Source organism: Canis aureus, chromosome X, assembly GCF_053574225.1.
Source record: "Canis aureus isolate CA01 chromosome X, VMU_Caureus_v.1.0, whole genome shotgun sequence".
Classification (NCBI taxonomy): domain Eukaryota; kingdom Metazoa; phylum Chordata; class Mammalia; order Carnivora; family Canidae; genus Canis; species Canis aureus.
The window spans coordinates 2356259-2382924 of NC_135649.1; the positions used below are offsets into that span (position 1 = coordinate 2356259).

The window sequence follows — 26666 nt, forward strand, 5'->3', positions numbered from 1 at the left end:
CCCTGCATCTTAAACTATTTCTGCTGTTCTCCTGCCTTCTTCTCATGATTCTAAACTGTTTAAGGTTGTGTGTTTCCTGGGATCGTTTCTGTCATTATTATCATTCGACTTTGCCCAAAGCCTTTCTTGGGACATCACCTGGCTTTTGGTTCCTTGTCAGGGTGGCCTTTCCTTTCTTCTCCATGTTTTTTCCTGGACAGGTGGGCTGGGTTCACCCAGAACCCACCAGCAGCCCTGCCAAGCTTCGTCTGGCACAGGGTTGCAATCAGCCTGGAAAGTCAACAGGTGGCACTGTGACACTAGCTTGTGCCCAGTGGGCAGTGGGCTGAAGGGGAGTTGCCTGCCTACTTGTCCCTGTGTTGGGGTCCCAATGACTCAGTGACCCAACTCACCTGTGGGCATGGCACCTAGGAGATCCCTGGTAAATGCTAAGCGGGCAGTATTAGCAACAGGGTCAAGGTGAGGGTGTTACCACAACCATAGAAAATTTTAGTTGGCACTTTGGAGAATGCTCCCCTTGCTTGTGCCTCACACCCTATGAAGCCAATGTTTGCCTCCTCTATTTGCCCACAGGAGGGAGATGGGATTGGTGCAAAGCACATATGAACCTCGTCTTCCCTACTTGATATGGTTGGCACTGTTTCTTTAGTGTCCACATAGAGAGTCTGTTTCTCTCTCTTTCTGTTGTTTATTCAACCTTTTATAAAAGCATGAGAGCTCCACTCAGAGTCCAAGAACATCTTACAAGAAAGCTGAGTTGAATTCAGGTATTTGGGGATGACCTTGGTCTGCCAAGGACACATCTAGGTGTTCTTAAGGTTTGTGTGCTGGCTTTCCCATCCATCACTGGGTGCATTTAACCTGGTCCCTGGGTCCCTCTGTCAGCCTTGTACTTCAGCAAATCCCTTTGGCTTGTGGGTTCTCATGTGCTGTCCAGAAACAGATGGCTCAGAACAGTTTTGTGCGTGATAGTACTCGGGTAGTAGAGCAGAGAGTGTTGGAGGTTAAGGGGCAGGAGACAGCAGAAAGCCAGTACATCAGCCTTTCCTCCAGGATGATGTCTTGGGGGCAGGTGCAAAGACTTGGGCCCCGTATATGAAGGGTAGTTCCAGGAGGCCAGCCCCTGGGCTCGCTGCTCTTGGCTTGGCCCTAGGCCCCCCGGCCTTGGTGCTGAGTGTTTTTCCACCTGCCTCTTAGCTACCACTGCAGTCCCAAGCCTGGCTTACTCATCAGCACGGTTTTCCACTGTACCTCTCCACTGCTGGTTCCTGTCACCCTGTTGTTGCCTGTGTCCTTGTTGCTGTGGCTGGGCAGAGGGAAAGCAGAGCCAGGGAGAGCTGTGGCTTTGGGGAACAGAGGATGACTTGGAGAGGTGGTAACGGGGAGCACAGAGTAAGAGCAGTGTGGCCAGCCACGTGGGGGTGTGCGGAGATGCTGTGGGAGAGCCGAGACGGGGACCCAGGAGGGGCAGGAAAGGGTTTTGGGGGAAGGTGGTGATTGAGTTGGTCTGAGTCATCAGAAGAGGGGAGGCTATCACAGACGAGTGCTGTGGCATGGAGACCAGGCGAGCAAGAAACCGGTGTGTTCAAGAACAGTTAGCCGTTGGTGTTCCTGGAGCAGAGCAGGGCCCTCCATGGTTGGCAGGGGGAGAAGGCCCAAACTGGCATCGGAGGGTTTAAGCAGAGGGGTGACGTGATCAGGTTGCCTCGGAGAAAGATCACTCTGGCTTGCTTTTGGAGTGTGGATTGCAAAGCCATATGGTCATGGATAGGAAGGAGGCTACTGGGAGCTGTTCATCACCCAGGACACGAACACTGAGGCCGTCCCCGTTGGCAGTGGGGATGACCTGGAGGTGGTCTGTGTGGAGGTGATGTGGACAGGACTGGGCTGGGGCTGGGGGGAGAAGGGCGCGATGGGGCACATGCAGACTGTGGGTAGACCGGCTACACCCTTCAGTACAGGGGGGTACAGACCGACTGTGCTTGGCTCAAGGACCCCCAGGGGCCAGCCTTTAGGAGACAGTTGGGTGTGAGGGCCTGGCCTGAAATGAACCCTGTCAGTGATGAGATGGGTGGGCAGTGAGGGTTGCTTGAGTCAGGGGCGGGGGAGAATCCTGCAAGGAGGGCCACCTATCAGCTGCGCCAAGTGCTGCCGAGCGAGTGCTCCAGAGGTTTCAGGGCACTCCTTGGAGCAGGTGGTTAGGCCAGCGGTGGTCCTGGTAGTGACTTGAGCAGGGCAAGTCCTAGGTTGGTGTAGGTTGCCAAATGGAGGGAGGGAAGGAAGAGAGGAGAAGAGTGGCTTGGGCCAGCAGGAGGGAGAGCTCCTTGAGAACAAGGATCCTGGAGGGAAGAATTAGCATAGCAGAGTTGTCCAGGGCAGGGTTGGAGGAACAGGTCTAACAGGAAGCCGGAGGATGTGGACTCAGGCTCTGGGGTTGGCAGGTGCTGGAGGGCGCCTGCTCTGGTGGCTCCTGTCCTGCACTGAGGGAGAGATCCTGAGGAAGGGCTGTGAGCCTGGGTGCGGGGCTGGAGCAGTCTGCGGTTTCAGGAGGCTCTTTGATCAGTTCTTGTGCTAGGGTCTTTGTGTTTGCCTGGGCTCATGGTGGTAGCCCTGGCTCTCCATAGCTGGGGACGGGCTTGGAGGGCACTGAGGAAAGCCGGACCCCTGCTGCATTGCTACTGTTGGCACCACCACCCTGGGCCCGGCCTCCCTGGATAACCTGGGGGACAGCCATGGTCACTTACGACGCTGCTGGAGTCCTGTTCTTGTCGGCCACCTGCCTGGCCTTGTTGTGACAGGAGGTGTGTCACTCTTGGGCTTACTTGCCCTATCTTTGCCTGCTGGGTCCACCAGGTGGCACACGTGCCCTCCCCCCAGCTTGTCGCCATCTGGGAGGAGGGGCCTCTTCAACATCACCAGGATCTGCTGAGAGCTGCCGGAGTGCTCAGAATAGGGAGGTTGGGGCTTAGTCAGACTTGCCTTTCTTTCTGGGTCCCTCTGGTGACTTCTGCCCTGCTGACATAAGTCAAGTGTGTTGTTTCTCTCTGGCTTCTGGGGTGCTTGGTAGCTCCTTCCTCTTCCAGGGCTCCAGCCCAGTGGGGGGCAGGCTGGTGTATAGTCAGGGGCTGAGACAGGGAAACCTGAGCCCTGGGCCACGAGGTCCAGCTGCTAATTTTAGAGAGCACATGTCATTGGAAACTCTCCCATCCTGCCAGGAACCAGCAGCCTGGCTTTCCCCATGCTGCCAGGGGCCCCTGGAGCCTTTCCGCAAACCAGGAAGCATGATGGGCTTCTGAGAGCCCCTGTGTGCCCACCTCTCCTGCCCCTGCCCGGTACTTATTCATGACGGAGTCTGTGCCACAGCCCATGCCAGCAGGGGAGTGCGCCCGGTTTCTTGCCCCATGCCCTCGGGCCGTCTAAACTACAGGTGTCCACGAGAACCCTGTGAAGGCTGGCCCAGGAGTAGGCATCCAAGGCTGCTTTATCTCCTCTGAGCAAGCCCTTTGTTGTGGAAACACTGTACAAAGCAGTCTTTCCCTGTTCCCCAGGGGTGCTTATAGGTGCCTTCCTCATAGCTATGACCAGCCAGGGCCTCTTGTCTCAGGTGTGTGGGGAATGTGCCCTCCCTCCTCCCCACCCCATTTTTTTCTTTTTTCTTTTTTTTTTCTTTTTTTTACTGTTTGAGCTGTGCCTTTCTCTGTTCCTCTCTTCTCTTGTCAGGTAACATCTCGAGGACAGGGCTGGCTATCAGGGAAATGGAGTGGCAGGTGCCCCCAGCTGCCACCTGTTTGCCCTTCGTGGCTGGTCTGGACCTGAGATGTATGCTTGGGTCCTGCTTCCTTTTCTGTTCCTCCAGCCCCAGAAGACCTTGTTGTAGCAATGTTCTCTAACAGCTGCCTGTAGACCATGTGTAGAGAAAAGAGTCATTTTTGTCCTCCTCTTACTTGGCTTGGGAGTGGTTCCCTCCAAATTGAGAATGGGTGATGGTTCCAAGCTTGGATTTTGGGGTCAGACAGCCTACAATGGGGGCTTTGCCGTGTCCATGTTTGGCTCTTGACCTTTACCAGTTGCCTTAGCCAGTTTCCCCTCTCTGAAATGGGGCAGTGATCATGCCTACCCTATGAGGTGGGTGTTGAGGATTTGGACCAGAAGCTGGAAGTGCCTCTGGACGTTGGCTGCTCTCGTTTACCAGGGCAAGCCTGACTTCACAGCTAGAAAGATGGTGCTGTGGCTTCTCTGGAACATCCAGGCCCTGAGCTGGAAAGGGCTAGGTTCAGGGTCCTCCAGCTGTAGCCAGGCCTGGCCTGGGGTATCCTGTCAATCTGCTGCTTCCTGTGCCTTTGGGACTGAAGGACAGCCTTAGCTTCGAGCAGCTGTTTTGGGGTAGTATTAATCATTCTGGTGGCAGAAGATGGTTCTTAGGCTCCACCTTTTCCCTTTTGTTGCCAGACCCAGGCTGGCGGCATCTTGCTTGGCTGCTCTGGCAATCCAAGAGGACAGGTCTAGGCTGGAGGCAGGCTCGGGGCAGGGGCAACCAAGAGAAGTTCATGCCAGCCATTTCCCTTGCTGCTTCTGTTCACTTCTCCCTTCCTTTTCATTTGCAGCCTGCTTAGACGCCTGGTGACTCTCATCTCCCAGCAGGCCACGCTGCTGGCGTCCAATGAAGCCTTTAAAAAGCAGGCAGAAAGTGCCAGTGAGGCGGCCAAGAAGTACATGGAAGAGAATGACCAGCTGAAGAAGGTGAGTTCTACCTGCTGGACTCTGCCACGTGACATTCCCTCCGGGCCGCAGTGTCACCACTGAGAAATGTGTGACACTGCAGCTGTTGGCAAAGCTGAGGGGTTGGGTAGAAGGGACAGGGGTGGTTCTCAGTGGGGGTATGTAGGGAGAGGTTGTGGGACTTGACAGGGAAAGGGGCACTCTCGTTGCTCCCTTGTCTCTATGTGCTACATCCAGGTCAGACTCTTTCCTGATAAAACTGACTCTGGTGAGCTGAGCCCTGTGCTATGAAGAACCATGGGCAGGTTAGCATAGAAGAATGCAAGATAAGGCCTGTGGTTTCCTGAGGATTGTATCAGCTCAGGGCAAGACAGGGATGGGAAGTGGCCAGTCTCAGAAGGCTTATCCGAGGAGGTGAGGTGTGAGCTAAGCTGGGAAGATGGGTAGATGGGGTTGGATTCATCCACAGGAGGGATAGAGTTGCACGGGCAGGGATGAGTTTGCTGCTTCTGTCCAGAGTGAGCTGTGGAGCCTGGGGAGAGGAACAGAGGTCATTGGTCAGTTAGGGGTGACTGGCAAAAGTCTCCAGAAGGTAGCAGATGGAGTCATTGGGTGGACTGGTGAACTCCCAGTGCTGCTAAGGAAGAGAGGTAGGGTGTGTGGCCTGTGAAGTGTGGCAGGTGGCCCTGCTGGCCCTTCCCCTTGCCTGGTAGCTGGGAACAAGCAGTGGCCCAGTTCTGTGCTGACATTTCTGAAGGGGCAAGTGCCCAGTGCAGCTTGAGGAATCACACTCAGTGGGGGAGACGGAGCTGGATCGCCTGTCTCCCTCCCTCCCTCCCTCCCTCCCTCCCGCCCAAGTAACCCGTGCCCTTGGCGTTCTTCCTAGGAAGCTGCTGCTGGCGGGGTCAAGTTAGATGGTAAGGATGCCGAGGAGAAGGTAGAAGAGGAGAACAGGAGCCTGAAGGCTGATCTGAAGAAGCTGAAGGACGAGCTAGACATCAACAAGCAAAGTGAGCATTGTCCTCAGGTGTCCCCCAGCCCCTGAAAGTCTGGAAGCTCCACCAGTGCTGGCTGCCCCTCTTGTGCCAAAGTATTAATAACAGATGTGCACTCGGGCTCAGGAGCTGAGTGAGAACATACAAATGGCCCCCTGCTTATCTAGCTGCTGGGGCTCAGTGGTGCAGTCTCTGTCTGGAGGCCCGGGGTGTCCCAGGGGCTCCGAGACTAGCTCTGGAGCATGTTGGCCAGCAATAGGCCCAGGGAACAGTGCTCTCCGCATGTGGCAGTGTCACCAGTGTCCTTGGGGCAGGGACGGGGAAAACTCGGGAAGCTACCCCAGAACGGCTGGCAGTGTTACTGAAGAGTTCATCTGTTCCCTTCCTGAAAGCCCCTCCCAACACGCTTTTTGCTCTCAGCATTCTGCTCCCTATCTCCTGCTGTCACCTCAATGTTCTCAGACTGTTGGTTCCAGGCCCACAGCCTCCCCGAAGTCACCCATGCCTAGGGCCACTTGGAGTCCCTCCATCAAATGGGCCAGGGGGTCCTTGGTGTTTTCCCGCTTCCCCCATCTGTGCTGGCCAGCCCTCCCCTGCTTCAGGGGCTCGCCCTACAGCTGGCAGGGGAACTTTTCTGGAGAGGAGCGCCCTCCTAGACAGCCTCAGTGGGGACACATTCAGACCTGTCTCTGGTGTCTCCAGCAGCTGGATTTTTTCTTCCTAACTAATCCCTATCTTTGTGTTTTCTTTTTCTCCTTATCTGCATCATCTCCAGAACTAGAGAAAGCTGAACGCGAGGCCGTGGCCATGCGGAAGCAGTCTGAGGGCCTTACCAAGGAGTATGACCGTCTGTTGGAGGAGCACGCAAAGTTACAGGTCAGTGGCATGTGTGCTCTGCTCTGCCGGGTCGGATCTGCCCCCCGCACCCTGAGCAGCACTGAGCGGGCTCATCCCCAGCCTGGCCTCCCTCGACAGAGCCTTCAAGAGGCCCTGGTGGTGGGGCTGGCTGCTTTTTTCTTTCCCCCGTTCCCCCTTTCTTCCTCCATTGCTGCTGACTCTGGGTCTAGAGAAGAGCCTGCCAAGCAGTGCCAGTTTGGGCTCAGCAGCTGGAACTCTTTCTCTAGCAGGAGGGGTGTGGCTTGGCAGATGGCAGCCACTTGCTAAAGTGGCCTTGGTAGTGCGGTGGGCCCTCATGCCTGGCATCAGTGTTTCTGAGAAGAGCACCTTCCCTCACACGTGTACCTGGTCTGTGGTGTGGCGCTCCTGACTGGTCCAGGTCCATTGCAGGGACACTCTGCGACTGGCAGCTTGCCTCTTCTGCATGTGGGTTGTGGGGGTGATGCAGGGCTGGGGCGGCCTACCTGCCCCACCCCCCTCCTAGGACCTGTCAAGAGTCCTCAGATTGGCTGAATCTGGAAGCTCAGGTGGCCTGAGAATTGGGCCTGAGGGCCATGTAAATGCCCCTAAGTTCTAACAATTTGCCTTGTCACTTGGCCTAAATTTGGCCACCACAGTGGCTGAAGAGATAGGGCCCAGGCCCCAGAGGAGGACTGCTTGGCCTCAGTGTAGGGTGGGATCACCAGCAGGACCCATAAAAGATGTGCAGAATTGTGCAGGGCCTGAGCTGGGACTTGGGAGGGACTTGAATGCCGGGTCTGCCACGGGCCCAAGACGGCGGTTGGTGTGGGGTCCTGTGGCTTAAAGAGAAGCGTGACAGCAGAGGCGCCCAGCTACACCCCTCTGGTTGGCCTTAGGGTCACAGCCTTTGCTAGAGAGGGTCCACAATCACCTGGGCAGGCCTTTAGGCGTTGCTGCAGGTGGGGTCCCTTGCTCACCTGGTACCTGTTACCTGGGGAGAAGCCAGCAAGCTGGGCCTTTGGGGTGAAGGGGCTAGGGGGTGAAGGGGAGGGGTGCACCCTGTCGACCCGTTGCCTTGTGGTTTCTGTCCCTTCCAGGCAGCGGTGGATGGCCCCACGGACAAGAAGGAGGAGTGAGGCTGCTCCTCCCCACCTGCCACCTGGGCTGTGCCCGCTGCTGCCTGCAGCCCGGCCTCCCCGGTACCTCAGTTCGCCCCCTCTGCTTCCTGTCCCCTTGCACAGCTTGCAGTTCCACGCTCTCCCGGCATACCCCAGGGGACCCAGTTTCTGCCTGCGCAGGATGAATTTGCTGCCATCCCAGCCGGCCAGGCATGAGGCAGGCATTGCTTCCCACTGGGTTGTGCCTCTTTTGTGTTGCGTGTTGTTTGGAGTTCCAGGGCCCCTTGTCTCTGATCCTGCAGGAGGGTAGACGGTGCAGGCAGAGTAGAGTTTTCCTGGGGCAATAAAGTTCGTTGTTATGTGACTATGATTCGTGCGTGTAACTGAGGCCACCAGGAAGCCGCGTCTCTCTCCCATCACTGGAGGGACCAGGAAGGGAGTGGCGGGGAGTTCTGATAGAGACCCCCAATGTTGGGTCCTAGAGGCCTTCAGGTTATTTTCTTTCAATTTACTAATCTCTAAAGACCCCCTCATCCTAGGTTGGGCCCAGGCTCATACTTGCTCTCCCTGTCCCTTTGCCTTCTGCTCCCCAGGCAGGCCCTATTTTATGACCACTTGGGGTGTGTCTGACCTGTTGGGTTGGCCACTGGGTCCACGGAATCTTGGGAGACTCAGTAAACTGCTGGGGCTTCCGGGTGGCAGATTTGCCTGCCTCCTCTGAGTCCTGTTCATCACATTTTAGGACAGATAGAACATGGCAGAGTGCCACCAGTCACTCCCTGCCCCACTTCCTCCTGAAGGTTTGCAGGATGACCTCTGACTCACGCCTACTAAGACAGGAGACTTGCCCTTGACAGTGACCTATGACTGGCCCAGGATAGAGCTAGGTGGTGGGGAGGGTGCCCCCTCTGCTACCTGCAACCTTGGGAACATGTTGGACGTGCGTACCTGCTTGGAGAGCCTGCTTCTGCTGTGGTCTCCCCCCTTGGCAGTCTCCCTCCCTGCCCCCTCCCACCGGCCAGCTTCAGGAGGTGGCCTTCAAGACCAGCCTGAGGGCCTGGGTGGCTGGGGCTGCTGTAGCCCCTGTCTTCGATGCAGTGCTCATCCTCTGCTGGCCCTGAGGACTAGGCAAAAAGAACAGGTTGGAGGTATTTTCTTTGGAATTGGGGAGCCCCTGGAGATGTTCGTGTTAGTGGCTAGCTTGTACTCCTACTCCTCCTGGCCAGGCCTTGGGCCAGTGGCTGCCTTCTCCTGTGTCCCCTCCCTGTGCTTTCATGAACAGCAAGGTGGTGTCTGATGGGTGGTAGGGGTGGGGGACTGTGGGTGAGGCTGTGTGGTTGCTATGCTAAGGCTGAGGGATAGTCCCACTTTTCCAGGAAGTGTTCCCTGACTACCTTGCCCTCCCCCTGAGCTCACCGTTCTATGAATTTCTAGAGGCCAGAGTCCAAACTGTGGGTTCTTCCCTGGCCAGCTTCGGGTGGCCCCTGAACCCCCATGGTGTCAGGCCCTGGGCCAAGCAAAGAGAATGCTGCACCATGCTGCTTTTGGCATACCCCGCCAGGGGTGGGGGGGGGGGATGAGATGAGGATGGGGGTAACAGCCCCAACTGGAGGACCACCCACAGAAACTGGCCCGTAGGTTGTTCCAAGCACCGTTTTTTAGCAGCCTCCTGCTCTTGAGTGGGCCTGCACCACCCCCCTGTGCCCCCTCCCCTGGCTGTGGTAGCCCAGTACGTACCAAGTCCTGGGCTGACTGTTTTTTAAAATATTTTAAGAATTTTTTCATTTGAGAAAGCGAGAAAGGGAGAAGAGCAGCAGAGGGAGAAGCAGACTCCCCGCCTAGCAGGGAGCCCGATGTGGGGCTTGATCCCAGGATGTTGGGATCGTGACCCCAGCCCGAGGCAGATGCTTAACCCACTGAGCCACCCACGTGCCCCAAGGGCTCACTGCTTTCCTTACCTGTCTCCCACTAGATGGCCAGACCCCACATTTGAAGCCCCTACCACAGGGGCAGGTTCCAGAGTAAATGGTGACTACCCGCTGCTTTCAGGGCCCCAGCCAAGCAGTCCAACCTCTGTCGACTTCCCTTTTTATGATGTTGATGTTTTCGGAGTCTGGTGGCATTGTGGCAGGTGGCTCATAGGCCATTTGGCAAGAGCCAAAGGTACAGTTGTAGTTGGGGGAGTGGGGATGGTAAGGAGTTGGTGTGAGCCCAGGGTGGGGAGCAGAGCAGGCCTGAGGATGACCCTGGGCTGCAGGCTCTGTTCTGTGGACGACGAGGCAGGAGCTGTTGCTGGAGGAGTCGACAGGGCGAGGCATGTGTGAGGGGCCCGGGACATTGCTCGCATGGCCCGCTGGGGAAGCGCCTCCACATGCCAGCACAGGCCCGGCTTGAGTTGCAGTCGGGCCTGCTCAGCCAGTGTTCCTTTCTGAGTTCTGTGGGGACCTGTCCCCTGGTTATTGGTGACCCTCAGACATGGCCCACCCTTGGCTGTATAGTTGAGGGCTAAAGCTCCTCCTCAGTAGGGGGGGCCATGCCTTGCTGGAGAGCAGGGACTGGCCAGGGAGGAACTGCAGGGGCAGCAAGCCAGTCCCTCTGAGGGGCCACCACTCCTTCCAGGCTGGCGTCCAGAGTGCGCACCAGGCCCCCAAACCTTGACGAGCCATCGTTCTTTCTCTGTGGGTGTGACCACTCTTGTGTACCTCGTGGACGCAGACTGCCCCAGCGTCTGTGTCTGGCTGCTTTTCCTCAGCATGTTTTCGAGGTTCTTTCACATCATAGTACATGTCAGGGTTTCCTTTTCCTTAAAGCTTTTAGGTATTTAAGGAATCTCTACCCACAATGTGGGGCTCGAACTCACGACCTCGAGATCAAGTCTCCCGCTCTTCCCACTGGGCCAGGCAGGTGCCCTGCCCCGTTTCTTTCCTTTTTAAGGCTGAATAATATTCTACTATGTGGATAGGCCACATTTTATTCATCCATTTCCTCTATCAATGGACACTTGGGTTGCTTCTACACCGCCTTTCTTAATCCCACTCCGGTCAAGCTTTTGCATGCACCCAGCACCCCGGGCCTCCTGTGTGGGTCTCTGGGACCCTGTTGCCGGACCCAGCAAACTTTCTCAGGGCCTCCTGTTCCTTGACCATCAGTGGTCCCCTAGCGCAACCCTACACCCCCAGCTTCCTAACCATCTCCCCTCTGGGGGGGGGTGGCGTGGAAGCGGGAGAGGGGTGCTCATTCCTGTGCCAGGAGGCCACCCTCCCCTCTCGGGGTCCCTCCTGCCCCTCCCCCCTCTCCACTGCCAGCTCCCTCTCTGCCCCCTTGTGAGTGTCCCAGGGCCCCAGGGCCGGGTGATTGGGCCACTTCTCCCTCTGCCCCTGCTCTCAGTCACCCGTGGGGAGCTTGGCGGGGCGGCTCGGGGCTGTCAGGGCTGTGTTTGTGCTGAGAACCGCTACTGTTCTCTCCAGTCCAGACTCCTTGTCCACGTGCTGACTGGATGTTTGCACTGAGGCGACATCTCTGATACAGCAGGCCCAGTTAGCTGCCACCGTCACCCCCACACCTTCTCTCTCATGTCCCTGGGTGCAGGGCCTGCCACCGCCACCCTTCCTGGTGCCCAAGAGCTCAGGATCTGTGTCTCACGGAGTCTCCTGACTCCTGTCTGAACCCCTCATCACAGCCATCCACACCTCCACTGGCTCCGCTTTGCACATGGGTCCCTAATCTGAAGACTTGGCCCTTACGGTGCTAGCACCCCGGTCCCAGTGCTGTTCGCCTTCTTGGGTCCTGCTGCAGCTGTCACTGGCCGTGCCAGCACTCCTGCTCACCTTCCCTTCCGGAGGTCACCTGTTCAATGCAGCATTTGGGCAACCTTCAGGAATCTCAGCACCCACGACTTCCCACCCTCGCGTTCCTCTTTACCATCCTCGTCATCCTTTCTCCCCAAGTATGTCAGCTCCGGGGGGAAAAGGCTTCTGCCAGCTTCAGTACCTGCTCTCTTCCCAGCTCCCGGAACGGCACCGGGTGGGCGCGGGGACCGAGGAAAGCCCGAGGGGAGGTGGCCTCCCCCACCCCACCCCTGCAGCCCCGACACCCTCCCCGCACACCCCCCTCCTGACAAGCAGAGGTGGAGCAGGAGGCAGCTTTGGAAAATGACAGGTTTTTATTGCTATGTTTGCAGTGGCTTTTTAGCACAGTAAGAATGTCCCCGCCGGACCCCCACCCTCACCCGGTCCCACCCCTCCGACCGACGTCGGGGTGGCGTGGGGGAAGCCTTTCTAGGGTCCACTCGGCTGTCTCGGGATCGGACGTGACACACACGTGGGTTAATTAAAGCTGCTACATGGAAGACTCGAGACGTGGGAAGCGCATCAGCTTTAAGCTCGCAGGTGGGAGCCCGGCCCGGGATCCCTTCCCCGGCTGGTGCCCACCTCAGATCCCTGCGGTCGTGCCCGGCCCCGGGGGCAGGGCGCACGTGCCAGGCGAGCGGCCCCGGGGTCCCGGCACCGCATCCACCTGTGGGCAGCGGGGGCGTGGGGGGTGTCCCCGGAGGCCGCCCGCCGTGCACTCTCCCCCCCAGTCTGGGGCCGGGGACGACACATGCACACCCACGCGACAGACTCGCACGCTCCACGGCTTGAAGCTTTTGCCTATGAAAATTAGATCTATAAATTCACACTCCTTGGCTGGGGCAGGGGACTAAGGGGACGCTGAAAGGGACGGGTGGGGAGTGGCAGGGGGAGGGAGGAGGGGCTGTTTTCTCTTTAGAAATATACAAGCAGAAATCTCTTTCCTCAAGTTTTTATAAAATGTGCAAAATACAAGCCTCATTTGCCCACAGGCACAGTTTACACCTGGTATTCACCTTTGCTAAGAGAGATCTAGGTTCACCCTACCTACATACTCACGCACACATGCACTCGTACACAAGCTCACACAATTGATATTGGTGGCAATTGGCGCGGGAACCGGGAGGTTCCGTTGCTGGCTGGCTCTCTAAGCTTCTAGAAGAGGGACGGGGAGAGGGGTCTAGCCCAGCTGAAACAGCAGCCTTGGTTCTGGTTCTGCTGCCCCTCCCCCGCCTCCCTGCCCTGTGTCCCCCCCCTCCCGCCACTGCTGCCTCCAGGGTGGGCCCCCCCCCCAGAGGCAGGCGTGGTGGGGCTGGGGAGACACATCTGCAGCGGGCACGAGGGGGCCGGCGGTCGGCAGGGCCTGGGAAGCAGCGTGTGTACCAGCTTGGTTGGGGGGTGGGGTGGGGAGGCATCTATTTTTGGTGGGTTGTGATATTTTTGGCGTTTTATTAAAAATGGAAAAAAAAGTTATTTTAGTTAGCACTCGTGGTGCTTCCTCCCCCCCTCCCCAGGCAGACCCCAAGTGTCAGGGAAAGGCAAGCCCCCTGGAGGGGTGGGGGGGCTAAAGCAGGGGCTGCTATGGCTACAAGAGGGTGAGCTGGTGATGGGAGCCCGGGTGCCCGTCACATGACGCTCTCTACCACCACCACCTTGCTGCTCTCGGACACTGGGGTCAGGGTGGTCAGGCCCCTGACGTCGGAGTCCTGAGCTCTATACTCCAAGTGGTGGAGGCCCCACACCGGCTGCGTCAGGTGCTGCCAGCGCTGCGGGAGAAAGGGACGCGTTGAGTCCCCGGGCCATGGGGGTCGAGGGGGCACGCATGCTGGCCCTTGGCCTGTCCGCTGCCCACCACCTGCCGCGGCTTGGGGACAGGGGCCCCTCCTGCTGTGGGGACTGACTGCACCCCGCTCTCTGACTAGGGAAGGGGTGGGAGGCCGGGGACAGACCTCTGCTCCCCCCGCCACGACCTCAGGCCCCGGAGGGTCTGCGTCCCCTCCATGCCACCCTCCCCCAGCTGGCCCGGAGACTTCTAGCGCACTGGTGCATCCTAGCGGGTGGGAGACCGGGCACTTCGGAGCTGATGCCTCGGCCCGGGGGCGGGGGGGTGTCGCGCAGGGCACACTGACCTCGGCCATGGTCCCCTTGGCCCTGAGGAGGCAGCCCAGGAGGTGGAGGGGCACACACAGCATGGAGGAGAGCGCGAAGCCCCAGCCCACGGCCTCGCCCCACCACGGGTACACGTAGGTGTTGTTGTAGACCAGCGGCTTGTAGTACACCACGTTGAAGATGAAGATGCCCTGAGGGGGAAGACCCCTGCTCAGCCGGGGGCGGGCCCTCGGCGCTGCTCCCCCGCCCCGCCCCCGCCTCCCCCGGCCCTTACCATGCAGACCAGCGGGGTGAAGAAGGACCAGCACCATTTCATCCAGGGGCAGGGTCGGTAGCCGATCATGCAGGCGACGTCGTCCATGAAGCGGTCGGCTCCTGGGCGGGAGGGCTGCAGCTGGAGACCCCGGCCGCGCCCCGGCCGCGCCCCGCCCGCCCCTGCGCCCGCACCTACCGTACACCCAGGCGACCACCACGCACTCCCAGAAGGCCTGCCAGAGCAGGGTCGTGCCGCTGGCCGAGTAGTAGTCGAACAGCTGGAAGATGTACATCCCGCCCTGGGGACAGAGCCGCGTCAGGGAAGGCGATGGGCGGCGGCGGCCAGAGGCCCGGGGCGGCCCCCCTCGCCCCCACTCACATCAGTCACCATGGAGAGGTCGATGACAAAGCAGAGGGCACAGCACAGGGCCACAGAGATCTCCCTTTGGAAACGGAAGTAGTAGGAGGCCGGGAGGAGGTCGAGCAGGCCGGTGATGAAGCCTTCCACACCTACAAACTGTGGCCGGGCGCTGAGGCCACGCCCTCCGCCTACGCCAGCGCCCCCCTGCCACCCCCCCACCCCCTGCCCTCCCGCAGCGCCCCCCCCCCCCCCCCGCCCTGTCGCCCCCTGCAAACCTGGCTGTCCAGGCCGAGCAGCAGCAGCATGAAGAAAAACAGGGCAGCCCAGAGCGGGGCCACGGGCATCAGCGTGACGGCCCGGGGGTAGGCGATGAAGGCCAGGCCGGGCCCTGGGAGGGGAGGGCACGTCTGCACACCCGGGTGCCTCGCCGGCTGCACCATCGCCCCGCTCCCCTTCCCATGCCCACGGACGGCGCGGCCACCCGGGGCCCTCCCGCATCGACTCGAACCCCGTCCCGGGTCACCGGTGGCCCCGAGGCCCCCCTCCTCGGCAGCCTCTGGCACGCGGGCGGGGCATTCTCCGAGGCCCGGGGCTCAAGGCTCCGCGTGGCCGGGGGCCCCGGGCTCCCGCACCGAGCCGGCGGGGACAGCTGGGCCGTGCAGCTGCTCGGCCGGGCCTCCCCGGGCCCAGGGTGACGCGGCCAGTGCGGCGGGCGCTTCGCCCGCTCCCCAGGGCGCCTCTGCACGGGGGGCCACGGCGGGCGCGGGGCCGGGGGGGGGCCGTACCTGACTCGGCCACCTTGGAGATGTGCACGCCCTGCTCCGTGGCCATGAAGCCCAGGATGGAGAAGACCACAAAGCCAGCAAAAAAGCTCGTCCCGCTGTTGATGAGTGCCAGGATGATGGCGTCCCTGGGGACACAGGGCCATGGGGCGGGTCAGGGCGACCGCCTCCCGGGGGCCGGGGGGGGGGGCAGCGGCGGCGGCGGCACCTACTTGTAGCAGTTGTTGTTGAAGCGGTTGTAGCTGCCCAGCGCCGTGAGGGCCCCCAGGCCGATGGCGTAGGAAAAGAAGATCTGGGTCCCGGCGTCGATCCACACCTGCGGGGGGGCCGGCCGGGACGGTGTGAGGGGCTGTGTGGCCCGGCCGCGCCCTCCTCCCGTTCCGCGCACGTGCCCTCACCTGCGGGGACCCCAGCTTGGACCAGTCGGGCTTGAGATAGTAGATGATGCCATCCAGGGCGCCGGGCAGCAGCACTCCGCGCACCAGCAGCACGACGAGGACCACGTAGGGGAAGGTAGCGGTGAAGTACACGATCTGCGGGGGGCGGGCGGCTCAGAGGGGGCCCCGGCCCGGCGGGATGGCCAGGGGACCAGGCCGGGGGCTCCGAGGTCCAGCGGGAGGCCGGCCGGCGGCCGCGCCGTCCTCCTCGAGGCCTCGGCTCCTCCCGGGGAGGCTGTGTGCTCGGCTCGGGCAGCAGCAGCAGCCCCGCGGCGCGCAGGTGACCCACGGGGGTGGGGGGGACACGGCCAGGGGCAGGGCCCACGCCCCCTGGGCCCCTGATGCCAGAGAGGCAGCATCCAGCCAGGGACAGGGGCAAGAGCCACGTGGACCGCAGACCTCTGCCTCCCGCCGCACGGAGCGGAGCGGGCCAGGCAGGAAGGGCAGCCGCAGCCCAGGTCCCCGCAGAGGCCCGGACAGCAAGTGGGGGAGCCGGGGTGGCCCCTCACTGACAAGGGACAGTTGCCGCCTGGGCCTCTCCCCCGAGGGAGGGAAGGCTCCCGGGCTTGAGCGTGCAGGGGGGCCGGGCCCTCCAGCCACAGGTGGGGATCCGGCGGCCTGGGTTCGACGACCCGCGCCCTGCTGGGGCCCCGGCCCCCTCCCGTTGCAGCAGTGGTCCCTGGCAGGGGCGCCCCTCCTCCCCCCCACACCCCCACCGCGGCCATCACCCCCAGCCCTGCCAGCCTCCGGCCGTACCTTTCCCGTCGACTTGACCCCCTTCCAGACACAGAAGTAGACCAGCACCCAGCAGGCCAGCAGACACAGGGTCACCTCCCAGTTGAGGGCCCCCGGCACCTCCAGGCCCCCGGAGAGCCGCAAGACTTTGTTCCTGGGGGAGGGAGGGTCCATGAGGGGTGCAGGCAGCGGGCAGAGAGGCTAGGGGCGGCCCTGGGGGCGGTGCGCCCCGTCCAGCCCCCCTCCCTCCCACGCCTGGGGCCCGGAGGTGCTGCAGGGTGTGAGCGTGAATGGGCCGGAGGCTGTAGGGCTGGGAGCCTGGCCTCGCAGCACCCGAGGCACCCACAGCACCCACAGCATGCCCGCGAGCCACCCCCTCCCAGGCTGGCGGGCACGATGGAGTGACAATGCCTGGGACTGAGACGTGAAGGAGCCAGGTCCACCCGTTCCCGCTCCTCTAGGGGCTGTGCTGGGGGCTCCCCGAAGACAGGCCGGGCCCCAGCACACGCAGACTCCGGCCATATGTGGAGCCCGCAGCGGGGGACAGGCAGGGCCCGGCCCAGAGGCGCCTGACTCACTCCCAGAACTCGATGACAGGGGACCGGCGGTCAGCAAGCTGGTCACATGTGAGGTTGGCCAGGCTGGCATTGGCACAGTCTTCATGGCGGAAGATCTCCACACAGTCGGGAGTGTTCCAGGTATGGCCACATGTGGCCCAGGGCAGCGTGGTGGTGAAGGACTTCACCAGGTAATAGAAGCCCCAGGCCAGCACCATGATGTAGTAGGTGTTGCAGTAGAAGACGATCACCATGGAGGCGTAGCCCAGGCCTGGGGAGGAGTTTTTGCGTGGGCTTCTCACGAGCCACTCCCCCCCCACCCCCCTGCTTATCTACCCTACCAGGCTCAGAGAAGCCTCCAGAGCACGACTGCGAAGATCTGGTGGGAGGATCGTGGGGAGTGGGAGGACAGCAGATGCAGAGAGCCCCCTGGACCCTGGACTCCCTTGTGCAAGTGTGGCAACACCAGGGCAGCTCCCCCATCTGTGTCTGGCCCCCTCAGCCTCCCCGCCAGCAGAGACCTGCCCCTGCTCCCGGCTTCACCTCCTGCAGCCTCCCTCGAGTCCTCCCCTCTGGCCCCGATCTCAGCCTCAGTCCTGTAAGTTCCCTAGCCTCACACACCTGTCCCCTCCTCTTGGGTCCCACTGCCACCATGGTGGTGGAGGGAGGGCCAAGCCTCCACCTGGGCCCCCAGTGGCCTCCAGTCCTCAGTGGCTGGGGGCTTCCTGGTGACCTGGGGCCGTTTGGGACATAGTCCCCCTCTCCGTCTCGGCAGGCAACCTTGGCCAATCACTGACTCTTCCTCAGGGTACTTCCTAGGGCCTGAGAGAATGGGAGCGCACTGCCCACACGCCCAAGGAGCTCTAAATTGACCTTTGCCAGTAGTCCCCTCCAGGCCCTGGACTGCATGGCTCCCATCCAAGCTCCTTTGGTTGGCCCTCTGGCCTTGGGGGAGCAGGCCCTTGGCGGCGTGTCTTGCTGTCAGCTCTTGCACCCGCCACTCAGCCTCGGGGGGCCAAGTGTGCTTGGCAGGGCCTGTTCTCAGCCCTGCCGGGCCTGGGCGTCCTGGCCTCAGCGGAGAGGCCAAGTCCCTGGCTCCCGTCCCCACCTGCCCAAGATCATGCGGGTGGTCTGCAGGTCCTCTAGCTTTCCCCTCGTGACGTGACGGGCCCCCGTGGAGCCCCAGCCTAGTGCTGAGATAGGACAAGATTTCTCAAGTGGGTGCCAGCTTTGCCCTCGCAGTGGGAAGGGCGAGGGATCCCAGAGCGAGAGGACAAGAGGGACCAGCCTGGGGCCGCTCACCTTTGAACAGGGGACAGATGTTCCAGACGTTGATGCTGCCGGCCTTCATGAACTGGCCCAGTGAGATCTCCAAGAAGAAAATGGGGATTCCTCCAACTAGGGCGATCAGGACATAAGGGATAAGGAATACACCTGGGGGAGGAAGCAGAGGGTGGGCACCTGCACAGGCAGCCCCTTAGCCCCTGGCTGGCTGGCCGCCTTCCGAAGGCCTGGGAGGTCAGGGTGGAGCCAGCTCTGGGCCCCACCCTGGCCCCATCACAACTTCCCACTGGGTGAATCAGTGCAGGGGGTGGCCACTGACTCAGAGGTGCAAGGTGAACAGCCTTGTGGGGAGAAGGCTGGAGTGTTGGGAGGGCTGTAGCAGTCCTCGGCCCTTGCAACCCTGTTTCTTGGGGTGGGAGGGGGCCCTATACCCACAAGGCTTCTGGCTCTACCCTCACCTACGGTGACCTAACAGGCGTGGAGGACACACACACACCCTCGTGTCGCAGTTCCCTGTTTGCTGGGCAGCGCAGGGGAGGACGGGCATGTGTATGTGTGCTCCTGCGCGTACGTGCGCTGTGGCTGGCACTCAGGCCTGGGGGACTGGCTGGCTGGGGCCAGGACAGGAGCCCTGGGGTCCCGTGTGCCCAGGCAGTCGCCTGCAAGTATGAAGGTCCGGGGAAGAGAGCAGGTGGGTGGCTGAGTGGCAGTCCTTTGCCAGGGAACATAGGGGGTGTCTGGAGGTGTCGGTGAGCAAGGACAGGGGGAGATGAAGTGGGGTACAACAATGTCTGGTGAGTGGGGCTCGAGGCCCCTGGCGCGGCAGGGCCAGAGGGCATAGGCCGGGGGGGGGGGTGTCAGGGGAGCTGGGCACCAGCAGCCCGCCTGCCCCCCTTCCGTCTCCAGGCCCCCTACCGTCGGCCCCGCTCAGCTCTGCACTCCTCAGAAGTCAGGCTTGGCTGCAGCTTGCCTGGCTCCTGGTCCCAGCATCCTTCTTGTGCGTGACCTTGGGCCAAGGCCTTCGCTCTGGGCCTCAGTTTCCCAGCCATCGCCCAGTCCCCGTGGCTTCCCCCCAACCCCAGTGCCGCTCTGCAGTCACAGGACACACGGGTGCCTATCGCTGTTGCTAAGCTGGGCCCGGGCAGGCGGGCATGGGCTGTGCATGCAGCGTGTCCAGCGGCGGCGCCAGGCGGCCCAGGCCGCAGGCTACCCAAGCCTGGCTCAGGCACCCAGTGTTCCAGGCCCAGGCTGGAGGGGAGGGGAGGGGAGGGGAGGGGAGGGGAGGGAGGGGAGGAGGGGAGGGAGGGGAGGGAGGGGAGGGGAGGGAGGGGAAGAGAAGAGAGGGGAAGGGAAGGGAGGGGAGGAGAGGGCAGGGGGAGGGACAGAGTAGCCCATTGTGTGTGTGTGTGTTCGTGTGTGCACACGTGGGGGCCCCGCACAATGTGCCACTTGTGTGCCCGAGCAGCGGGGGCAGCCTGGGCTCCTCACCTCTGGGAGCCCCCCAGGGGCAGGCCTGGCCTTCCCACCTCGGTGGCCAATCAGTCCCGGGGCTTCGGCAGGAGGCTCGCCGGCCCCCTCCCCCCACACGCTGCCAGGCACATGACCGGCCAGGGGGGTGGAGGCCGCCAGCCCGGGCCACCGAGCGGCGGCGGCCAGCGAGGGGCGGCCTCCGGGCCCCCGGCCCCCGGACTTCGGCCCTGCGCCCCGCTGGGGCCGGCCGCGGGCAGGGGGCGGGGGCAGCGGGGGCCCGGCCGGGCGGAGCGGGGCCGCGGCGGGGCGGGGGCGCTCACCTCCGCCGTTCTTGTAGCACAGGTAGGGGAAGCGCCACACGTTGCCCAGGCCCACGGCGAAGCCCACGCACGACATGATGAAGTCCATCTGGCGCGTCCAGGTCTCCCGCGGCGGCACGGCCAGGCGGCCGCCGGGCGCCCCCAGGCCCGCGGGGCCGTCGCCCTTGGCCGGGGCCCCGTCGGGCCCGGGCGCGATCAGGGGGCCCTTCTTCTCGTCGCCGGACACGCTGTAGATGCCGTTCTCGGCGCTCTTCTTCGCCATGGCCCCGGCGGGCCGCGCGGCCGGGCCGGGGGGCGCGGCGCCTCGCGGGGGCGGGCGGGCGGGCGGCGGGGGGCGCCGGTGGCGCGGGGGGGGCCCCGAAGGCGCGGGCCCTCCGGGGGCCGGGGGCGGCCGGGCCGGGGGTCGGGGAGGCGGGGCGGCGCGGTCAGAAGCAGTCCACGAAGCACTTGAAAGTGAGCCTGAAGAATCTCATGTGTGTCGGGGGCCCGGGGGCGCGCGGGCGGCGGCGGGGCCCGGCCGGGCGGCGGCGGTGGCTCCCGAGACTCCTGCCCGCGGCTCGGGCGGCGGCGGCGGCGGCTCGCCCGGCCCGAGATTCAGCCTAGCGGGGCGCGGGCGGCATCGGGCGCCCACGGTCTGCAAGCGGCGGCCGGAGCAGGGGCCTGCGGCCCGCGCCCCCCGCCCCGGTCCGGGCCGGCGCGGCTGCCCGGCTCGCTCGCGGCTCCGGCGGTGGCGGCGGCGGCGGCGGCGGCGGCGGCGGCGGCGGCGGCGGCGACGACGGCTCGGGCGCGCTCGCCCCTCCTTCGCGGCGGCGGCGGCTCCAGCCGCTCTCGGGGCCGCGGCGGGCTCAGCGACTCGCCACCGCGCTCCGACCGTCCCTCTCTTTCCCGGTCCGATCGGCTGCCGCTTAAGAACCGACTCTGGGGTGATGTCACTGTCGCCCCACCCCCACGACCGGGCTGGTCCCCCTCCCCCCCGTCCCGCCCTCCCCGTCACTCCGCCCACCTCCTCCTTCCCTCCTCCCGAGGAGGAGACGCGGCTCCAGCGGGAGGCAGGATGGCTGCTACCTGGGGCGCCCGCCAGTGCCTCGCTCCGGGGACCCCACCGCGCCTAGCCCCAGGTTCACCTGGGCCCGCCTGCCGCCCAGGGCGCCCCTCCCAGCCTCCCTTCCTGGCTCGAGGAAAGCCACTCCCCTGGCTGCCTGCGGCCATCCTGGGCCCCTCCTGCTCTCCCCATCCTCGCAGGCCGTGCCATCTCCCTGACCCTGGTCTGACCCCCAGCGAGGGCCTGGGCCAGTGCTGGTAGGAGGCCTGCGGCTCCCGGCTCCCTGCTCCCGGGGGGCTGCAGGCCGCTCCGGCCTCCCGAGGGACCCCTCGGCTCCAGGCAAGGGACAGGCTGACCCCGGCTCTGCCTCCAGGTGTGCTGGGGGGCTTGGCCACGGGCACCACCTGCCTCCTCCTGGCAGCCAGCGAACGAACCCTGGGAGCTGGAGGTCGGGGTCCCAGCTCTCGGGGTGACAGGTCTCTCTATGAGTCTCCCAAGTGGGCAGAGACAAGCCTGCCCGGTAAAGCTACACGTTGTCACCAAGGAGGGGTCCCGGGGACCCTGGCTGCCCCCCACTCCCGCGAGACCCGCAGGAGATTCCGGCTGGAATAGGCCAAGGCTGCCCCCTGGTGCCTGTCGGCTGCACAGACCCTCCCCCCAGGCGTCAGCTGGGAGGCCCCAGTTCCCCACCTGCAGAGCTTCTCTCTCCAGGGACTTTCGGGCCTTCCTGGCAAGGGTGTTGGGCCACTTCCCCACCGGCACGGGGCAGCCAGTTGGGGATTTTGTAGAGCCAAGAGCAGCCATGGGCGTGGGGGGGGCGGGGGGAGGAAAGGGTCATTGTCCCGGCAGGGAGGTGAAGTGCGCCCCCCGCCCCCAACCGGTCCTACACTTTGATCACCAGGCTGTAGTCCCCAGATGGCTCATCCCGTTAAGCTAAACCCTCGGCCATCCAGCAGCTTTAGGAAGAAAAGCAGTTCTGGGCCGAGCCAGATTGAGCCTGCCGGCGAGGGAGGGGCAGCCTCTCCACCCAGAGTCGCTGGAGGAGCCTCCAGGGTGGCCTGTGCTTAGGTCGGGTGGGGGCGCAGGGCGCTCGGGGACCCTCGAGGCAGCAGGGCTGCACTGCTCATCAGAGACCCCTAACCTGGGTGTTCTCTGGCCCCGACTCGGACCGACGCTGGCCCAGAGACAAAGGGGCCGCGGAGAAGTACAGGGGCCGTGGGAGGCCCGGGGCAGGGGGGCCGCGGGGAGCACGGACGGGGGAAAGACGAGCAGCCCCAGCCCGGGACCGCAAGCCCTTCTGTGCTCCTGTGCGAGGAAAGAGGAGCCAAGGAAGTAGGCTGAGGATCTTGTCCCAGGGGGAGGAGGAGGGAGGAGGGGCCGGGAGCACTTGCAGGAGTGAGGGCGGCAACTGTGATGTAGAGGTTCGGGCAGAGGTCAGACAGCGCCCTGAGGAGCCAGGGGAAGTGCGGACGTGGCCGGGTGCAGGCGGCTCTTTCGAGAATTTTAACATCTCGCTCATCTGAAGAGACTGGTGGGGGGAGAAGGCGGTGGCTGGAGAAGGACGCCGGCAAGTGGGTGGCACTTTGGGGAAGTAGCTCAGCTGCTGGGAGGGCAGAGGGGACAAAGGGCCAGGCCTGGGGAGCCTGCGAAGGGCCTGCAGGAGCCAAGGGTGGGGACTCTTGTCTCCCCTGGGAGGGGAGGCAGGTTCAAAGGCCAGTGGCACAAGTGCGAGTGAGCTGCCACCCAGGCTGCTGCTGGCTTTGCCAGGTTAGAGGGTGTCAGGAGGGAGGGCGGCTGGCCTGCAGGGGGCCAAAGGGAGACAGGAAGGGCGCGGTGGATGCCGACAATGGCCTGCCTGAGCTCCAGGACCCCTAGGACCTAGGCCCCCAGGGCCCCAGGGGGGCCTTCACGGGGCGCATCTAGGCCCACGTAGGCCTCCGTAGGCCTCCGTATCTGGGGGTGCCACAGGCCCCAGACCCGACTTGGCAGGGCTGCACCTTCCCTCCGCCGCCGCCCCAGTGGTCCTCAGGCAGGTGCTGATGCCACCCCCATGGCTGTCCCGGGCCCGGACCCCACTGGTGGCTTCCTCCCCTGGCCGAGCGCCGCGGGCTTGTCTCAGCGGCACAAAGCCGCCCTGTGCCTCCGCGTCCGCTCTTCCGGGGCCTCGTCGCTGCGCCCGAGATCAGATGGAGCTCAGGTCCCCTCCAAGGGGTGCACAGTTGGACAGGAGCCGGCCTGCGGGCCCCGCGGCGCCGAGGAGCGGGGTGCCCCTGGGCCCACCCTGTGGGCGGACCTCCCTCCCACCCGCAGGCTCGGCTCAGCTGCCGCCTGTCCCAGGACGGAGGCCGAGCAGGTGGGCGCGCGCTGCCTCCCACGCAGAGCCGAGTCGGGCAGCCTGACGGGTGCCCGAAGTTCGCGGACCCATCCTCGCCTCTGGCCAGGGTGACTTGGCAGGAGCTGCCCAAGGTGGGAGCTGGAGGCCGGAACTCTGGCCTCCGGTGTGCTGACCCGAGCAGCCCGCGCCCAGAGAGGCGGCTACAGTGTTCCCGGGGCGGCTCCCGCGGAGGGGCCGTGGGCCTCGATGGGCTCTCGGGGCTCTGCGGCCGCCCTCCCCGCCCCTGGGGCCCTGGCTGCTGGGGTGAGCGGGGTGCCAGGGCCCCCTGCCTGGAGCCCCGGGCGCGGGCCTGGCACCGGGAGCTGAGGAAGAGGGGGAGGAGGGAAGGAGAGAGCTGGGGGGAGGGCAGGAAGGGAGTGCGAGCGGAAGGCCCTCATTGTCCCGGGAGGCCTGGGAGTGCCCGCTGGGAACTGGGCCCGGGCCTGGGGCGTGGGGCCCGCAGGGCGCCGGGCGGGGGTGGGGGTGCGAGCGTGCACGGGTGGGAGGACGCCCCACCCCGGGGCGCCTGGGATCCCTGGATCCCTGGAGAGGCCTGGGGGCAGCTGGAGATCGGGTGGGGGCTCAAAGAGCTTTGGAATTCAAAATAGCCGGAGTCCACCTTGAAGGGCTTTGTGCTTTTGGCAGCTGGTGGGGGGAGAGTGGCTCGAGGGCACCCCTGGGGCTGGGGGCTGGAGCCTTGGGAGGGTCCCCAGTGCCGGGGAGGGGCAACCTGACCCTCCTCCACCGTGGAGGCGCAGCGGCTTCCCCTGGTACCCACACTGCCTCGGCGGGGTGCCTTTGAGAAGGGGTTCTGCTGTCTCCACCCTGACCTCAGACTTGCCAGTTGGGGTCCGCCTTCGGGCTGGGCTCTGGGCTCGGGTGGCGGAAGACCCCGAGGGCAGAGCATCCCCAGATGGGCTCCCGAGGGCTGCCCGCGGGCGAGGGACTCCCCGACCTCGAGCCCTTTGACCCTCCCTGCCTGCCAGCAGGTGCGGCGCATATTCCTTCTGGAACCTGGAAGGATTTTGGGTCTTCTGGAAACGTCTTTGACATGCAAGTCCGCTCCCTTCGGGGCGTTGGCCTCCCTCAGGTAAACTTTCCCGATTCAGTCTCTGGATTTTGCCCCGGGGCCCCGCGGTCACCATCATCAACCAGCAGCGCGCAGTGCTCCCCGATGACCGGAAGCCCCCAGCGACAACTCAGGTTTCCTCGACTTACCCGAGTGTCCTTTCTCCGCCCCAGGACCACACTGCCTCGTGCTTAACAACCTGGACACTTTGGTGTTTCAAGAGGAGACGCGCGGGCGGTTATTGGGAGGACGACCGCAGGGCTAACGTGCCCTTCCCATCACATCCTTGCAAGGCTCCATGCCCTCAACGTGACTCGCCCCCGGCCACGGCCACGCCGGTCACCTGGCTGGGGTCCCGCTCGCTCTTTGGGTGTCTCCACTGCAAATTGAACCTCCCTGTTTCCGATCCATCCCGTTTGGAAGGAAGGCACTCTGCACAGCCCACACTTGAGTCCATTATTTACAGTTTTCTGTGCCAAGGTTGTCCCTTCCCCCCTATTTATTTATTTGACCATTTATTTATAACAGTAGATATTTTTATTTTCTACTTTGGATCACAACCCGATGCTACTTTATTTATTATGTGGCTCCATCTTTGACCCCTGGGTGCTCTTCCAGTTGACTCCTGCGGTCCTTTGTCATACCCTCGTCACTGTGTGTGTGTGTGTGTGTGTGTGTGAGCAACAGAGAGGAGGAGAGAGAGACAGAGCGAGTGGGAGCTTGAGCACTCTGCCTTTCCTAACTTTCTGGCAGTGTAAGTTGCTTCAGGCTCCTCGTGTGCACTTCCTGTCCCAGCCCTACACGAGGAGCCCTTTACGGGAGAAAGCTGTTAGAGACCATGGTCGTGGCTCTAGTGTGCTCAGGGCTACTGGGGTGTCATAGCTTCCACGTCTCTTAGCTGCCAGAGCAAGGAAGTTTACGTGCATGCTAACACGTATCTATGAACATACCTATACGTGATGTCGAAATATAATATACAACAAATTGCTGTATGGTATATAGGTAGACACGGTGTATGCATCTGTTATACATTCTATATATACATACGCACCTGTATAGTCACGTAAACATCCATTCATACTGATGTCTCCAACTCTGATCCATCGCCACATGGATCCTTCTAGCACCCCCCTTGCTTGTCTGTATCATCCCACTGCAACAGTGAGAAACCTGCCTCCCTGTCTCTGCCTTCCGTGTACTTAATTGTTGAATGCCAGTGTACGTGTCAAGGGATTTCAGCATTGTTAACCCCTACCCTTGTGGGGAACAAGAGTTGCTAGAATGTACTGTTCCTTTAGCCTTTGGTCTTACGGACTCCACTCAGTTCTTAGTGACTCACATCAGCCCCCTTCCCCCCAGTCCCCTTCAGTGAAATGGTTTCATACACTTGAGATACAATTAGCTTCTTTTGTCAGAGTCTATTCCTTCCTGAGATCTCCCAATTTCCTAAAAGATTATTTTTAAATTGGCAGATTTTTAAAAAAGATTTTATTTATTCATGAGACACACAGAGAGGCAGAGACACGGGCAGAGGGAGAAGCAGGCTCCATGCAGGGAGCCCGATGTGGGACTGGATCCTGGGACCCCGGGATCATGCCCTGAGCCAAAGGCAGATGCTCAAACACTGAGCCACCCAGGCATCCCTAAATTGGCAGATTTTTTAAAAGATTTTATTTATTTATTTATTTATTTATTTATTTATTTATTTATTTGAGACAGAGAGTGAGCATGAGTGGGGTGAGGAGCAGAGGGAGAAACAGACTCCCCACTGAGCAGCGAGCCTGATGTAGGACTCGATCCCAGGACCCTAGGATCACGACCTGAGCTGAAGGCAGATGCTTCACCCACTGAGCCACCCAGGCACCCCAAAGTTTGTTGATGTTAAGCTTCGCTCTTTGTGCTGCACACTTCCCTGGGTCTTGACTTATCCACAGCATCCACCATCACAGCACCACATACTGTAGCCTCACGACCCTAAACATCTCCTGGGCTTCCCCTAGTCAAACGTTACTCCCCTCTCTCCAACCCCTGGCAACCCCGTATCTGTTGACTGTCTCCATAGTTTTGCTTTTTTCTGGAATGTCATATAAGGGGACTCACACAGTCTGTCACTGTTTGCAGACTGCCTTCTTTCACTTAGCAAAATGCGGTAGGTATTCAAGAGTCAACCATTTCTTCATGGCTTCATAGCTTTTCATTGTCTGGATGGACCATAGGTTTTTGGGGTTTTTTTAAAGATTTATTTATTGGGACGCCTGGGTGGCTCAGTGGTTGAGCGTCTGCCTTTGGCCCAGGGCGTGATCCCAGGGGCCCGGGATCGAGTCCTGCATCGG

General features: G+C 62.4%; 2 protein-coding genes and 1 long non-coding RNA gene across 6 annotated transcripts in view; 2 read left to right on the top strand and 1 right to left on the bottom strand.

Moving 5' to 3' along the window:
• The window catches only part of BCAP31 (B cell receptor associated protein 31), a 35139-nt gene extending 27079 nt beyond the window's left edge, over nt 1-8060 (top strand). For all 4 annotated transcript variants that reach the window (XM_077889662.1, XM_077889661.1, XM_077889663.1 and 1 more), the window contains exons 5-8: nt 4605-4740; nt 5606-5729; nt 6490-6590; nt 7670-8060. In XM_077889662.1, the coding sequence (XP_077745788.1) occupies nt 4605-4740; nt 5606-5729; nt 6490-6590; nt 7670-7708 (400 nt within the window). In that variant the 3' untranslated portion in view covers nt 7709-8060. The remainder of the gene's footprint in view (nt 1-4604; nt 4741-5605; nt 5730-6489; nt 6591-7669) is intronic.
• Nucleotides 8061-11833: 3773 nt separating this feature from the next.
• Nucleotides 11834-20125, bottom strand: SLC6A8 (solute carrier family 6 member 8). The gene is made up of 13 exons (XM_077889927.1): nt 19849-20125; nt 18077-18208; nt 16796-17045; nt 16239-16371; nt 15444-15578; nt 15258-15361; nt 15049-15173; nt 14539-14651; nt 14282-14419; nt 14099-14201; nt 13922-14022; nt 13668-13838; nt 11834-13304 (listed from the first exon to the last, which is right to left on the bottom strand). Exons 1-13 carry the CDS (start codon nt 20108-20110, stop codon nt 13164-13166), a joined length of 1908 nt encoding a protein of 635 aa, XP_077746053.1. The 5' UTR covers nt 20111-20125; the 3' UTR covers nt 11834-13163.
• Nucleotides 20126-23661: 3536 nt separating this feature from the next.
• LOC144309116 (uncharacterized) lies at nt 23662-25514 on the top strand. The gene is made up of 2 exons (XR_013375224.1): nt 23662-24354; nt 24507-25514. It is a non-coding gene; the product is annotated as an uncharacterized LOC144309116 (long non-coding RNA).
• Nucleotides 25515-26666: the final 1152 nt, after the last annotated feature.

Excerpts from the sequence above, each read along its gene's own strand:
- SLC6A8 (XM_077889927.1), bottom strand. The coding sequence starts at position 20,110 with ATGGCGAAGAAGAGCGCCGAGAACGGCATCTACAGCGTGTCCGGCGAC. Across the intron at positions 18,209-19,848 it reads GTGCTACAAGAACGGCGGAG|GTGTATTCCTTATCCCTTAT; the intron begins GTGAGCGCCCCC and ends TTCCTCCCCCAG. Across the intron at positions 17,046-18,076 it reads CATCTGTCCCCTGTTCAAAG|GCCTGGGCTACGCCTCCATG; the intron begins GTGAGCGGCCCC and ends ACTCCTCCCCAG.